General features: G+C 37.5%; 1 protein-coding gene across 1 annotated transcript in view; it reads right to left on the bottom strand.

Annotated features, from left to right (window-relative positions):
* Positions 1–16,703, bottom strand: part of LOC101166504 (glutamate receptor ionotropic, NMDA 2C) — an 85,842-nt gene that overhangs the window by 31,932 nt on the left and 37,207 nt on the right. The window contains exons 4-8 of the mRNA XM_078938160.1: positions 14,719–14,784; positions 13,915–14,103; positions 12,930–13,270; positions 11,040–11,154; positions 3,191–3,402 (exon numbers count right to left, since the gene is read on the bottom strand). Coding sequence (XP_078794286.1) covers positions 3,191–3,402; positions 11,040–11,154; positions 12,930–13,270; positions 13,915–14,103; positions 14,719–14,784 — 923 coding nt within the window. The remainder of the gene's footprint in view (positions 1–3,190; positions 3,403–11,039; positions 11,155–12,929; positions 13,271–13,914; positions 14,104–14,718; positions 14,785–16,703) is intronic.

Genomic DNA, 16,703 nt, shown 5'->3' on the forward strand with positions numbered 1-16,703 from the left:
TGGTTTTGTCATCCTGCTCTGCAGCGCCTTTTGTTTTGTATTAAACCCTCTAGTCCCTAAACAGTGTGCCTCCGCCTCTGCATCTGGGTCCTACCGGCTCTCTAGCCTCCCCCCCACGGCGTGACAAAGTTGCCACTTTTATATTTTAAATAGAGAAATTTTAAGCTTATATTTCCATCCTGCAGTTATGTTGGTTGTCCAACAAACCTGTGGACAAACATTAAAACTATTGTAAACAGTCTCTCATTTTGTGTGCACTGTGAGGAGTTGTTTTGACCAAATGAAGACATTACTGATGAGGTGCAGGCACTCGAAGGTAATAGCTATTTAATGTCTGTTTTCTGCAAGCTGCGATCTGTTTTTGACACAAAAGGTATGTTTTTAAAAAAGTGTGCAGACACTCAGCAGACACAATTACTCCCTGCCTAATGAAGTGTGGAGGTTTGCAATGATCTAAAGTGCAGGAACGTGGAGAGAACAGATGTCAATGGAAATGTTTTTCATACAGTTTTAAGTAGAAGGTATTATACAGTTCTGTTCAAAGAAAATACTCCATCCATTCTTTTTTATGCAACAGGACATACAATAAAGCATTTGGTCTACATCAGTTAAACAGAAGAGCAGATGAGCCGCAGCACAGCACATTTTACAACCCAGGTGATGTTTATTTATAACAAACCTGACTCTGGGTATAGCAGGGATCATTAAATGTCCAGCTACTGTCAGAGTCAACATGACGACTTTGACTGGATCATTGCAACAAGCTGAGATTTGTTTTTTCCCTCTGAGTGTTAGATAAGCTGCTGCAGTGCATGGAATGAATGTTCGATCCTGTTTGGCCCAGCCATCGTCTGTTGGACAGATAGCACCGCATTTGTCTTCAGAATGCTCTGCTGTGCAGAGGAGCTACTGGTGGACTCGTGGAATGAAACGTTAGCAAGTCCTGTAGACAATCTAATATTACCTACATATCTAAGTTTGATTTTTCACAACCAGAAAAGTAGTGTTAATTTTGCTTTTGCTCACAGTGCCATTTTTGTCAAAATGTCCAAAAACGTCTCATTATTAGAAGGACAAAGTGCTGAAGCTTGTAAAGAACCATGTTTGAAAACTTTTATGGAGGGGTTGGTATTAGGAGCACCGTCAATGAATGGTCTATTTTTGTACTTTTGTTATATATAAGGCACTCTGAACTAGAAATGGTGAATGGTGCATACTTAGATAGTGTTTTACTACCTTTTTAGAAGGCCCAAAGTGCCGAACAGTCATAGTTTAATTCACCAATGCACACACACGTTCACACACTGAACCGCTGCAGAATACGGCCGCCAACCCATAACCAGCAGGAGCAATGTATAGTTCAGTGCTTTGCCCAAGGATATTTCCAACACATGGGCAGCAGGGTTCCTATACCTGTCTTCAAAATAAGTGTCTAAGTATGCCATATTTATCCACCACATCTTAAGAGAACTCTGGGAAAAATTTTGTCTGACTTTGAGCCAGTTTGTGGTTGCAAACTGGTGACACGCAGAATATCTCGTTAAGGCTTTTAAGATTCCCTTATAGTGTGGCAAATGTTAATTTTCAAAAATGGTGCATGATCCTGTAGCCCAAATATGCAGAATCTTTTACATACCTTATTTTGGGGCGTATAAGGCACAGACGCAAACAAAAACAAAAAAAGCACAGTAGAAAAAACCTCATATAAGTAAATTCAGAGCATAAAAAGATATATACATATATATGTGTTCTGTTTCAGGTCCCCCAGCTGGGACTTGAACCGGGGGGCTTTATGCAAGGCAAAAGCGCTAACCACTGCACCACTGTACAACCCGTGTCTCAATGCAAGTTAAAATTTTAGAAAGTTAAGGAGAATGATTAGATTTTCCACCATATTTGTTTGGGACAGTGCTTCTTCTGCGTTTCTGTCAGTAGTAAATATTGAAATAAATTCCTACAGTGCCCTCTAGTGTTAGTTGGAAATTAACAAAAATATGAGTTTATATATTTTTTAAAAGGACATATAAGTCGTACCCCTGGCCAAACTATGCCAAAAAAAATTGCGACTTATACTGTGAAAAATACACAAATCTATTTTCTGTTCACCTCCAGTAATAAAAAAGTGAGGTTTTGTAGAAGCATGGTACATGATTTTCATTCATGTTTTTCAGTTAGTTTTTTCTGTTTTATTTATGTTCTAAGTAAGTGAACATGATTTGTTGACGTATTTTTTTTAATCATTTCATTTTGATTGTTTCCCCCGTACCATCTAATTATTTTATTTGTGTTTCTTCCAGTGTTTTAGATGGCATAACCTTTTTTGAAAAATGTTGAGTTAATTATTCGTTTGCCTTCTTTTATATTAATGAATTAATATTGTATGAATGTCTTCTTGATAAAGTGATGAATAGACAAAATTAGAATCAAATAATATACATGCCTATTTTTAACCATTTTCTACAGCTCTGTAGTGCTAATGTGGGATTTTGTAGACATCTAAAACCAACTTTGTTACTGCCAGACAAGACACTGCTGTCCTTTCAATTCAATTTTATAAAAATCCTTTACAAATTCAGAGCATTGACATACTTTCTTTAATCGAAAATTTTAAATAATATAAACCATTATAAATGTGAAAAAATGTGTTATTTTTTGTCTTGGTTTGATGAAAATGTTCCTGTACTGTACTACATCAATGAAGAAAATACATAGTGCTTCACAGCTGGTTTTAAGGCTTTTTAGCTTCTCTCCACGAAAACTTTGATGTACCTGCTTTTGGACATGTCTCCATCAAATCTTGTTCTGCTGCGTTCTGTTCTGCACAGCACGTTAACCACAGGTTGTAAACATTGAAGTCCATTCAAATCAATTTTTCTGGAAGTCAAGTTAAAAAGGTCATAGGAGGAGCCGCAGTCTACTCACTCTTTAGCCTCCAAAGGAGGCCAGAGATCAGTCTGAGGCAGTTTTTGAGACAAAATATTTAATGCGAGACGTGTTAGATCGGCTTATTCGAGCTGGGTCAGATGTTGAATGTTACAGCTGTTGAACTTGGGGCCAAAAAATTTGCATTGGATATTGCCCACCCCCCCACCCCCCTTCAGGCCATGACTGACAGCTCTAAGGAATCACAAAACACGAAACCTGCATTTTAAGATATGATTAATGAGGAGTTTGGGTTTCGTTTGTGTACCTCTCTGTGTAGTTGGACTGACGCCTGCAGGGCACAGTGTTGCGCACACATGTGCCGGTTCCCGGGTCTACGTTCTCAACCATGACAAAGGGATGCTCCTCCAGGGTGGCTACGGTCAGGTGACGGTCGTCAGACACATGCTCCAGGAAGCTGCCATACCGCGGCCAGATGGGGTAGCGGACTTGAAGGATGCCCCGAGCGAATGTTCCAACCTGAACAGAGAGGACGGCAGAGGATGAGCTCATTGGTATCGCAAACATGCACGTTTGAAGGTAAACTGCGACCTCTGTGACAACCTCTTTTCTTTTCACCGTCTCTTCCCTACAAGCTGGATGATTTATTAAATTAATTCATTATCTTTTTTTTTTCTTCTCCCACCCAGAGGAAGAGGATTAAAAGATGAAAGAACAATTTTCATTAATACATATGAAGCGATTTAAATCTTTGAGCGTGGTAGTGAGAACACCCAAAACACATTTATAAACAGCAAAACCAACAGCATCACATTAATAATTCATCTCTGAATGTAGTGCGTTTGATCTGTGTTCATTTTGTTGATTATTCAACAGTGTCACAACTCAAAGATGTGAATTTTCCCAGCGATTGTATCTGTTTATTATTTGGGTCTATATTCACTCCAGCTTCTGTACTGTTGGAGCAAAAATTCTTCAGTGCTAATAAAGTTCACCGATGTGGAAATAAATTTACAGCAAATCTAGGAACAAGCCGTCTGACTTTAGATTACAAATGCGTCACAATGGTGGGTCGTTGAAAGAGTTGCATGATGATAGGATCTCTGAAACCTTCTTTGCAAGAACCAGGACACTGTCACATCAGGAAACCTAATGAGCCTTAGTGAGCTCGCAACATACTGCTGGAGAAACAAGCGCCCTTATAGATTTAATGAAGCCGCTGTGTTAGATCAACTCTTCATTTGTTCATCTGCAAATAGTTTTTCTTTTGTTGTGCATGGACGACTGGGATTTGTGTCATTTTAAAGCCCCATATTTTGATTTCTATTATCATTTACTTTACATGAGGTTTTTTTTTGGTAATAACTTAGTTTAAGTATTCACTGATCAATATATTTTGCTTGATCTAAAACTTTTTTTTTTTACATTTTATTCACCAGTGTTGCTCCTTTTAAACAAATTTTGTTGATGACAATATCAAAAGAAACCTGTAAACTGTTTAAATTAATACATACATTTTAGTCGAAGGGGCTTTAACATCATAAACGTTTGGCTGATTTGACCAGGCAGGGACAGCCAGTGAATTTTTTATTTAAAAATTTAAACCTAAATATTAAACTTTTACAACTTTGATTGTGCTGGTAATTTTTAATTATGGCCCGCAGCACTCACAGAGTGCAAGGACCATATTGTAACTGCTGCGAGGGTCGAACACTCAAAAAGGTCCAATACGTAAAAAAACGCGTCAAAACGCCAAAAAATGGGGTCAAAAGTCGGCCAAAGCACAAAACGACGCGACAATTGTGTAACGCAACAAAAATACACACACACACGCACAACACCACCGCACAAACGACAAAATTGTAGTCGCAAAAATGACGACAAAAACACGAAAAAGCCAAAAAAATCCCTCAATAGAAGGGTTTAAAGCCAAAAAGACATGCCCAGCCTATAGTAAAAGACAGGCCGCATTGAAATACATAGGCCACCTGACTGCAAAAACTTCTATATTGTTTCTGGTTCGTTTATTATTATTATTATTATTATTATTATTATTATTCCCGTTTCTAACGGATCCGTTGATCGCAAATTTGACCCCCACCACATACCCGAAAACTCACCAAAATTGGCACACACCTAGGATAAATTGAAAATGAATTTTCTGCAAAGAGAACGCCAACCCCCCCCCCCGAAGTCGATGACATCACAGCGAGCGTTCCCGTCAAAAAAATGAATGGGCCGAAAATTGCTTATGGGGCCAAAAAAAAAAATTTCAAATGAGAGCAACGAAACCAAAACACCCGTGTTGGAGATATCCCAAAGTAGTTATGAAATCATTATGGGATGGCCACACGACCTACGGCTTGGCGGCCATTTTGTGGCGAACTCAGAGAAATGGCGAATTTCGTATTTTTTGACAATATAGGAAAACGACACTTTTGTTCAAGCGATTTTCACGAAATCGCACACATATGCCGCCAGCGTAATTCTACAATAACCAAAGAAGTTTCGTTGACCTTTGACCTTGGCAAGGGGCGGCCATCTTGAATATTCATAAAAAAGCACCTTTAGTAATGGATACAAACGAAAACTCGTTTTTTTTGCTTTTTGTCAAAAAATCAAAAATTCATCAGTGAATTTCAATCTGCATTTCTTCCAAACCACATAAGTTCACTTGCAAAGAATTTTTTTTACTTTTACTTTAGATTGACTTTTAGACCTGTTAAATCAAAGCAGATTATTGGAGGAAACAAACCTTTGTGTAGAGCTCTGGTGCAAACCAACTGGTGAAAAGGGTTTCGTATCAAAGTTAGTTGCACGATATGAGAAAGTTTCATCTGTCAAACAGATCAACTCCTCCAAAAGCCAAATATGTGGATGACTCTACTAAACAATGCACTGGTTTTGTGATTGCAAAACCATACTATTTCTGTCAAAACACATGAATTAGGTGTTTGTTTATTTTTATATTTTTATGCAATGGTCCGGGTGATTACTCGATTCTGATTGGCTGCTGGGTGTCCATTAAAAAGTGATATACAACAGGATAACCGCACGGTGAAAAAAGAAGTTCCGGTCACCTATCTTAAATCTTCTGTATCACTGTGCCGGCTTCTTTAAAACAACCTTTTGCTTCATCATCTGGACAAAAACAAGCAGTGAGAGGTGAACCTTCTGAACCGATGCTTTATTCAACCCATTGGAAAGATCAGCATATATATATATCGCTTTATATCGCAGAATCTTGACTGCAGCGGTGGCGCGACTATTTTTTACGTAATAAAATAGTCCTAATACCTCTAAAAATTTGTTACTATTTATTTCTTTTGTAAGTGACCATGGTATAAGCAGGTTAATGGCCTTCGAAGTGTGCATTATCACTTAATAATGCACGCCGTTGAAGCCTGAACCGTCCGAAGCAAAGCGGTTGCTTCCAATAATGCACACTTCGTCGGCCATTAACCCCGACTTAGTCAGCTTTTTAAATGAGCATTCTTGTTTCAGAAGCATTCTTAGCATTTTTCTGAACTGATAAAAAACTTAACTGGGGAAACTTTTACAATCCCAAAGAAAATTTAGAGTTCATGAAAAGAACAACACGCATAAGGTTAGTTAGGCAGCTTCAGAATTACAAATTTAAAAACAATCTCTTATTGTGCAAAAGTGAATATGTAAAAAAAGCAAAAGACCTAGAAGCTGCTTCATAAAAACATAATAAACATGATTTAGGATTAAAAAAAATAGAATCAAACATTCAAATATAATAAGCCAGTTCCTTTAAGTGTGTTTTGATCTTTCACTTTAGTTAATTTCTCAAAAAAATAAATAAATAAACTACACACATTGCACCAGCAAAATCACCACATAAAAAATTCCCACATGGACTGTCACAATTTCTGTCCCACTCATGTTTCCTAAGTGAACGTCTGTTTTATCTCAGTAATCCGGACCATGGCATTCACTGGCCTCTTCTTATTTAAGCAAACTCTGCACCCCGCTATCTTGTCAGATCATCTCATTAGTGGCACTTGCAGAGATTCCCATCAGTTTCAGATTCAGCAAATTAACAGTCTGTTTTTGATCCTGCTTTCACACCACAAAGCTAAGGCTACTACTTAACTCTGGTCATATTACAGAAAATCCAGATTAAGTCATCAACCTTAGCAGTCTTGTCTGTTTAATCAGAAAAATAAGATCACTGGTGTTTTATTGTTATTAATAACTAAATAAAGTAAATTCAGAAATGCCATCTTTAGAAAATGTTGTTGGCAAATTCACAGCGAGGTGCCCGTGTTTGAAATCGACCAAAAAAAAATCTTTTTTTTAGCTATTTTTATACTTTTCCTTGTGAAAATCAACTTTTCATCTTTATGTTTACCTTTAAACCAAAGGCCCTTGATTTATGCTAGGTTTTACTTCAGTGTTTCATGATTTCTTTTTTTTTTATTTAAGTTGTTCAATGAATAAAACAAACAAACAAACAAAAACTAAAAAAATAGAAATCTAACCACACAACAAAAATTGGACTTTTTAGTCCCCCAGATTTGAATCCAGCTTTCATCTGGCAGGAGACGGTATATTTTCTTTGCAGGTTACCAGTCTGTTGTGCAATTTTCACAACAGACGCACATTTAAGAATGCACGTTTAACCCATGGGGTTCACACTGGACAAGCAAGGAGGGGCTTCTTCTTCTTTTTCTTTTGCTACTGTTTAGCTCATGTCCACCACCTACAGTTGGAAGAGGTTAAGTGCAAAATGTCAAAGTGTCACAATTCTCGTGAATTTGGCACCTCCATGAGTTGAAAGGGACACCGTCCATACATCACTACCAAAGCCGAGTCCCTTATTGGTCACAGTTTGATCTGGTTTAACTATGAACATGCGTTCAATGGCTGCGTGTTTTGTACATAGAACCCAAAAACAATCATAGAAACTTGTATAGCGATGCATGAAAGTGAGAGTTTTAAATGCGGATGCCGGAAATGCTAATTTACACGTCTTTACGTAGACTTTTAATTGGAATTTGTTAGTTGAACGCACAGTGCAAGAGTGGCGTGAGCATAGGTTTACAAGGCGACACAGTTAGATAACCACACACTCTCACCTGGGGGCTATTTAAAACAGCAGTCAACTTAACCTGCATGTTTTAGGCTTTGGGAGGAAACCAGAGTAATTAGAGGGAGAAAACATCCACAAAGAAAGACACCTGCAGGGTAACTCAAACACTGTAGCGCAAGGTCAACCGGCTACAAAAATGCAAGGCCTTGAAACTGCTGATGCAGTTAAAGTCCTTTGATTTGGTGCAGGGTGAAACAAAAACAAAAAAAAAGAAATTATGTTTGATCTATGGATGCCAAAAAAAGAGGATTAATCTTCAGGTAAAAAGTAAAAAGTACAGAGAAAAAAATTGTGTAAATGTAGAGACAAATGTCACCCCCACCCGAGGATGCGGAGCAACATCATGTTAACCTGTCAGATTGTCACAGTGACGGAGAGAACCTTGAAAAGAGAACACGGATGTGTCATCATAACAGATGAGATACATGACAGTGGGAGGAGAAGACGAACATGCGTTGAGCGATCAGGAAGTAATGAGGCAGGGATGAAAAGAAATGGGATTGAGACGGCAGACACAGACACCTATGGATACCGCACAAATAAGACCTCAAACTCAAAAACAGTCATTTATAAAAATATTTCTTCCAAATTGAATGAAACGATTGAACTTTTACACGCTATAATTCCTCTGATTGGGATTTCAGGTCATTGTTCTGTTTCATGACCCGGTTTTAACCCAGCCTTTGCTGTCAGACAGATGGCCTCACATGTGTCTCTACAACGTTCTGGTACACTGAGGAGCTTATGGACAAAGTATGGACTGTTGATGGCCTCCACACATGCCCAACACCCATTTCAGCATGATTACAGCCACATCCCTGTCCATACACAGACAAACGTATACAAACCTGGGAAGACCCGACACTGATAAAAGAAGTTTGTCTTTCCAGGAAAGAAATAAAACAAGCAGCAAGATTTTGCTTCTGTGTTTAGTTGTTTTTTTCAAAAAAGCCGTCAAACACTGTAAAATGTAGTTGTCGCTACCTGATATGTAATGCTACCTTCACGCCAGGCTCAGAAACTCGAAACGTTCGAGCGAGTGATTTAAGAGTGGGTTTTGGGCTTCTGCGTTCAAAACTATCATGTTCACGCGTTGCTACGCAAGTTTTTAAGACTCTTTTTGGGCTCAACAAAAAACGTGCAGCAATTGAAAGTTAAACCAGTTAAACTTTGACCAATCAGGGACTTGGATTTGGTAGTGAAATATAAGCAGCGTCCTTTTCAAACCAAATACCAACCTTTTGAAAAGTGATTGTGAAGGAAAAATTCACAATTGTAGTTTGTACCCAGCCAGATTTCTACGACACCAAGTCATAGAGTGAAAGAAAAAGTCTGGAAAAAGATTAATGAAATTTAATCTGTTTCAACATTTCGCATCTTTTCCCACTGTGAGTACATGTGCTGGTAGCGACAGACCTGTGTGAACACCATATGCCAAAAGCGAGTACAACAACCTACGTTCAGCGCGTTCTTGAATGCACCACACATGTATAGTGTGTACGTGGCATAACGGGTACCCAATCAACACCACACATGTGCGAATGTGACATCACTTCCACTTGTCGCCAACATTGCAACCGTTAAGATATTTGAAATAAATTAGCTCCCGTAATCTGTACGTTTATTGTTCCACGATTGTAAACCTTGGAATTCATGATTAAATAATTAATATAAATATTTAAAGAAAAGATTAGCGCCTGTTAGCATTGCTTAACAGTTCTGCCTCCTTTACAACTTCAACAGTGGATAACTATGATCACACAACTTTGTGCAACAGAGAGCTTTCCCTGATTGAATTACAGCTCCACAAAATAAAAGAACGTCGCCTAAATGCAACACTGTACTGTCTAATCCTCATTACAGACAATGAAAATCTCAACGATGCGTGATAACAACCACACGGCTTGCAGCCATTCTCTTTGGTTGATCAATTTTATTTTTTACATGTTGGGAACGGGAAAAGAGGAGGACTTTACTCTGAGGAGATGCCTCCCAGGATACTGCATTCACTTTTGCAGCCAAATTAGCCATCAATAACGTGTCTGTGTTAACTAAGTAAATAAAGTGTCGGTAAGTGGCGGTATACTAGTACACTAGTAAAAAAAACTGACATCAAACAAAACAAAAGAAGAAGAAAAGCTTTGCATATGCGTGCTACGGATAAGGTAAATCCAGCCTTACTTTGCACATGCACAGTAAGGATTTTTCTTTCGTTTTTTGTCAAAATTAAATCTTTTTCATTATTGTGAACATTTAAGAGATTATCATTGTTATTAACACTTCAAAAGATGCCTGTAAGTGCCGTAAAACGCTTTGCGTACTCTGGGATTGATCAAGTAGCCATTACAGAGCGAGTGATCACACAGGAAACACAAGACTTTGAAAAAGTACTATCAAAATAAAACATTAAAAATAAACATTTTCAATTCTGTCTTTTTAAAATGGAAATCCTATCAAGAACATACTATAAAAACTCCATGGAAGTTTTGAGAGATAATGGAAAAGTATACAGTTGAACTGTACTACAGTTGAAATGTTTCACAGATTCTGCAAAGCAGGAAAAACAAAAAAAATATTTTATTAAAGTCACAATTACTAATTCTCCATAAACATGAGCATGCAAGTTTCGTTTTCTTCTGAAAACAGATACATCAGTCTAGATGTCACCACATTGTGGCATCTATATTTACCCCTCTGCGTGCTGTAACAACAAAAATGAGGTCAAAACCTAAAGCCATTTTTTATTCTGTTGAGATCTTTCTTTTGAATCTGCTCCACTGTAACGAATCTGAACCCTAAAAATAAATAATGACTTTAAATATTCAGCAACCATTGATTGCTTATGTGTGTCAGTAATCTGAGTACACAATATTTTTAAGGTCGTCTTTGTCAGATTACCTTGTGACAGTGGAGTGCACTACTACAGACAGCTGTGAATATGGAGTTTGCTCATTTTAAATGATAAATGCAACTGCTACACTAAGTCCATTTTAATGGATGCTCTTAACATAATATCATAATTTTGCATTTAGTTTACCTTGTCCCATTGTCTTTCTCGGTCCAAAGTGATGATGACCATGGACGGGTTGGAGAGGAAGCCTTGGCTGTTAAACGACAAATCTTTCCTTTCCCACGTCACATTCAGCATGTGCCTGTGTGTTTATGCAAAGCAGGAAAAAAAAGAGGTATGCAATCAGAAAACCTGACTAAAGGATTTCACACATGCATTATTACCCATTCGTGGGCAATGACAAATGCACAAATGAAGCCTAAAGCTCCCACTGGAAGGTTTGATTTAAGAGGGGAAGAAGCTAATTGGAGCTTAATAACAACAGGTAATTGGTTGGACATCAGAGCTTTTCTGTTTAAAGTTTTATTCTCTGTTAAGTCATAAATTCTTTATAGACTGGGCTGTAAATAATTAATACAAACTAATTAGCATTGTAAAACACATGTTAAGTTAGTATCTGCCTTATAGTTTTATTGTAACTTGCTATTTGATTACAACAAAAACAAGTCAAAGACAGACTTTTTGGACACAAACTGCTAGTTTTTTCTTATAGAAAATGATCTTTTTGTCATCACCGTATGACGTTTCAGTACTTCTGTAGGAACAAAGTCAACTATAGATTTTACATGATCTTTTTTATGGGAAAATGGCGACCCTCATCATCATTACTTTTTAGAGAATAAGTCGACCTGTTCAGTTTAGGGCACAAATGATCGAATAGTACTTAAGCAACACCTAAGGGTAAGTAAGGGGGAAGTACGTGAGACACAGGTATGTCTTAGGGATCTTTTCTTATTTCTATCCCCCCACTGAATCCTGCAGGAAACCCAATAATGCAGTTTGAGGGAAAGGTCTTCGCTCTTTGAATGACCATTGCAGACAACCTGGCTTTAAGAAATTGCTTGTGTTGGATTCCTACGGGCACTTGTGCAACCTATGTGTGCAGCATTTGAGTGGTCAGTAAGGGGCCAGTACACACGCCTTACTAATGACCAGAGTGCTGCGTGAAGATATCGTGCGTGCAACTTGCATTTTTCTAACACATACTTAACAAAACCCTTACCACACACATGACAATCCTGCTTTTCATTTTTACGACATTAGACACACCTGAGCCCCCTTTAGATGCAGCCACTACTTTCTGCAACCCTCTACGGCCCCGGATAACCCAAAAATCAGCAGCACCCACAGGGGTCAAACCCCTCATAAGGGTTCATGTGAATACGATTTTAACAAAGCAGGTTTTGTGTTTTTCAAATGAGCAATTTTTTTGTGTTTTTTATTGTAAAATGTTACGAAGTACGGTACGCCTTTAAAGACAGATGGCTACAATGGACTATGTACAGCTTCCTATTCACACACCTTTTTCATGTTGTTTGTTTATTGTTTTTTTCAAGTAAAGACCAAAAATATGCATCAATTTATCAAACCTAGCTTGCTCTAAATTGATAGGAAAATATAATAGAAAAGTTGCATGTAAACTTATAATGTGTGTGGTGAACGCAAAGTAAGACTTCAATTTAATCTAAAATGAGTTATTCATTATTAAAAAAAAAACTATGGTAACTTTAAGGCCTAAGAAACCAAAGACTGATGCATAGAAATGTAGAAAAGGAGACTTTTACTTTTATGTGACTGCTCTTCAACCAATTTTTAACCTCTAAGGGAATAAAATAATCAAATTTAGAATTTTAATTAAAAAAACTATAAATGGATTACAAACAATTTTACTGTAATTTATCAAGTTTCCAAAACATTATTTCCACAATTTTTTCATTTCGAACAGCAAAAGTGTGGATTATATTTTTATTACGTTATTGGGTTTTTGCTGAATTTATGTCTAGAGGATTTCTGTAAAAAAAAAACAACAACATTCCAAAAGGATGTTCAGGTTTAAGTTATCTTGGGATGTCTCACCTGAACAGTGTGTTGTTGTCAAACTGTTTTGCTGGCTTGCTGCAATCCCCGTATCCTTCAGGAATGAACCCATAATCCCTCTTGAAACCTTCTGCCCCTTTGGCAACAATGGCAACACCCTCCCTCACCCTTTGCCTCAAGCTTTTCCTCCACTGGTCTGTAATCACACCAATCACACCCACAGGGAAGCTGGCAGGTGGGGGGCTGTTGGGATTGCCTACGGCCAGGCTGGGGAGAATCCAGATGTACCCCGGGCCCAACAGACCCACCTCAGCTGCCTGACGGAACAAGTATTGCGCCTCGTCGTGAGAGCAGTACGCCAGCAGGACCTGGGAGTCCACCTGCAGACAGAGCGGGTTTATGCAGGGATTCAAAGAACAGAGCTGTGCTGCTTTCCAGAAGCCAAAAACACCAGATGCTCAGAGTTCAAATTAAAAGTGTTACTTAAATATTTTAAACGACTAAATCTGGCAGAATATTTGCAACCTGTTTAACAGGTAACCTTTTTAGCAATTGAAGTTGTAGAAATTATATAAAATAGGAAACAGTATATATTTTATCTGTGAAAGTTATTTTTCCTTGAGGAAAATACAGTTACATTTTTTTTTATAAAAAAGAAATGTTGCCCATATTGTAAAATAATTCAGCACAACTAATTGGCATACATATTTAAAAAAAAAAAGAAAGAAAGAGTAAGTGAATACAAAATAAGGGGAAAAAATTTGTTGGCTTTTTCTTCCTTTAATTTGTTAAATCTTATGTCCTGCCTATTTCTTTACCTGAAGATTATACTTTATATGCTTTCATAAAAAAACATATTCTCAATTGTGGCCCTCTGGTGATGCAGGATCATTCAAGAAGCAGCAAACTGTGTTTCCCACAGCGACAGAACTGTCTCCTTCAGTTAGTGTCATTTTCCTTCAGAAGCGTGAAAATCAATTCAACATTTAAAAAACAAAAGAGGATAGCTTCTTACTCAACGAACCTGCTGCAACATGCGTTTGGTCTTCAGGTCATTTGCTCCAACAGACATTTCTAAAGTCATGACGTCCTGCAGATCCCACAGGAAGTAGGACGTGTCCGTGTATGACTGCACTATGTCCACAAAGGTGTCATAGCCTGGCAGCAAACTGGTGATCACAGCAAACTCGCCCCAGTCGTACTCCTCCAAGATCTACAAAGAAGTTAGAAATCTAGCAGGATCTTCTTAAAATATTTCCCAAACCATTCAGTTCCTGGTTCACTTCACACACCGCTTCTGTAGCGATGCATTCTTTTTAATGTTTGCAGATTTTGGGTTTTGCATTGAAGTTACCAAAGATAAGTAATGGAAAATGCCGCACTTTTGAGATTTTCTGCAGTTCGACACACTCTTTAAACACTTGGGTTATTTTTTCAACACAATTCATGCTGGGATATATTTTTGGAGTACTTTTTTTGGAAAAATACTAATGTTTTAGGTTATAGTGGTTTCATTTTAACCCAACTCATAGTTTTTTAAACAAACAAATAAACAAAAAAAGGTTTTGCTATGATAATGGGTTAAAATTAGACAAAGTACTCAGATTACTTTTAAACACCTTGAACGTAATCTGATCCCTTGAGACTTTGTACAATCCATGATAAACCCACATTCTACTAGGTTAGGGAAGTGGGTCAGGGATTCCCACCCTGACATCCATAATGCTCGGGTATGGTGTTAATCAGCAGAGATACCAGCTGTCAAATCTAACGTGTGGACTACTTGTTATTAAAAGCTATACTGTGTTAAAACAGGGCTCTGCTGTACCTTAAACATGGAGATGACCTGCTGCTCCAGAGAAGCCCCCATCTGCAGAAAGGAGGATCCTTCAGCCTGTGAAGACGCAGAAACTGATTTAGCCAGTCGTGAATGGAAAAATGAGCTTTAAAACCATTTCAAGCTCTTCTTGGCCCTGCCCCATATCACTTGACAGAGCTTTTTATGAGGTCTGCCAACCAGTATCTACTTCATGTGCCCAGATCAGGGACAAAAACACTGAGGCGACGATGCTTTTTCCGTTGTCAGCCTTCAGTTATGGAATAATATTCCATTTATTTCAGTTTATTTCACAATATTCCAACTATGGAATAATATTCTATTAATTCCACTATATTTCATTCAAGGAAAAATATTTCACTTATTTCAGTTTATTCCACAATATTTAATTTATGGGATATTCATTCATTCATTTTCGAAACACGCTTTTTCCCTTTCGGGGTCATGGGGCCTCCGGAACCTATCCCGGCCATTTGTGGGTGAGGGCAGGGGACATCCAGGACAGGTTGCAAGTCTGTTGCAGGGCCACGGATCAAACACCCATGCACACTCAAACCTAAGGACAATTTAACGTAACCAATTAATTTATGAAGCATGTTATTTTTTTGGACCGTGGGAAGCTGGAGTCCCCGGAGAAAACCCACACATGCATGTGGAGAACAGAGGGCCCCCATTGGTGTTCAGCCCTGTTTCAGCTGGGACTTGAACTCCCATTCCTGCCTGACCCTGCTTTAGCTCTGCAAACTTTTAGCTGAGCTAATAAACCCGTTGCAACTGGAACCAGCCGTCTGTCTGTTTTGTGACAGCAATATTCCAGTTATGGAATAATATTCCACATCATTCCAATTATGAAACAATATTTAGTTTATTCTATAATATTCAAATTATGGAATACTATTTCCTTTATTCCAGTTTATTCTGGAGTAAACTAGAATAAGTATTGCATTTATTTCATTTTATGCCAGAATATTCCAATTATGGAGTAATTTTCCATTTAATCCAGTTTATTCCATAATTTTCTATATATGACATCAGACCTGTTTTTAAAACATCAACTAAAAACTGGCCTTGATTCTTAACAGTTGGTGGCATCTTTTTTTCCTTTTAACTGTTGAATTCTTATCTGTCTTTTATGTATTCTAGAAATAAAGTTCATTCATTCATTCATTCATTCATTCATTCATTCATTCATTCATTCATTCATTCATTCATTCATTCATTCAAAATAACCATAGATTTCGTTTTTCTTTTCTTACTGTTTCTTTTTCAGCATCACAAGGGCAACACCCCTCATTCGGTCAGCCATTTTTGGACAGTTTTATTTTCTTAAAAAGTAAAAAAATCTTCATTTCAAAATTTTTGTTTAAAATATGTCAGCAAGTTCAAATAGCACAAAAAATATATTACTAATATTTTAAATAATGAAAGAAACTAAGTTTAGGAGATCAATAAAGAGCTAATTTTAAAAACTGCGTCTAATGTTATTTTATTAATAAAAAAATGAAAGCCTGTTAAAACTTTAAGAAATTACTGGAAAATGTTGATAGAATTACAGCAGGAAAAGACTTTTCCTGTAAAGCTGCAGCCTCTTTTAATGCAATAGGCTCCTAATATCAAAGTGACTGAACAAAACAAAAACTTAGACATAAAGATGCAAATTCAGAGTGATGTGTTATTTAATGTGTTATTTCCATGCTTACGAACAACACATTTTGCACATTTATTAATGTCTTTATTTGACAAAAAGCCTTTGATGCTCTACTGTCGACCTTGTCTCTGCAGAGAAAACATTCAGTTCTACTGCTCTCTTTCTGTCAGGAAAAGGAGTCTAACACTGTGTGCGTTGGCATGAATTTGCATATCTATTAACTGTATCCTGATAACAAAAAGTAGAGCTTTTCACCAGTGGGCAAAAACAAATAAAAAGAGGACAAAAGCTGGACATGGAGTCAAATGTCAATGGGAGAATTTCAAAA

Source organism: Oryzias latipes, chromosome 19, assembly GCF_053564925.1.
Source record: "Oryzias latipes strain Hd-rR chromosome 19, Olatipes_Hd-rR_3.1".
NCBI lineage: Eukaryota > Metazoa > Chordata > Actinopteri > Beloniformes > Adrianichthyidae > Oryzias > Oryzias latipes.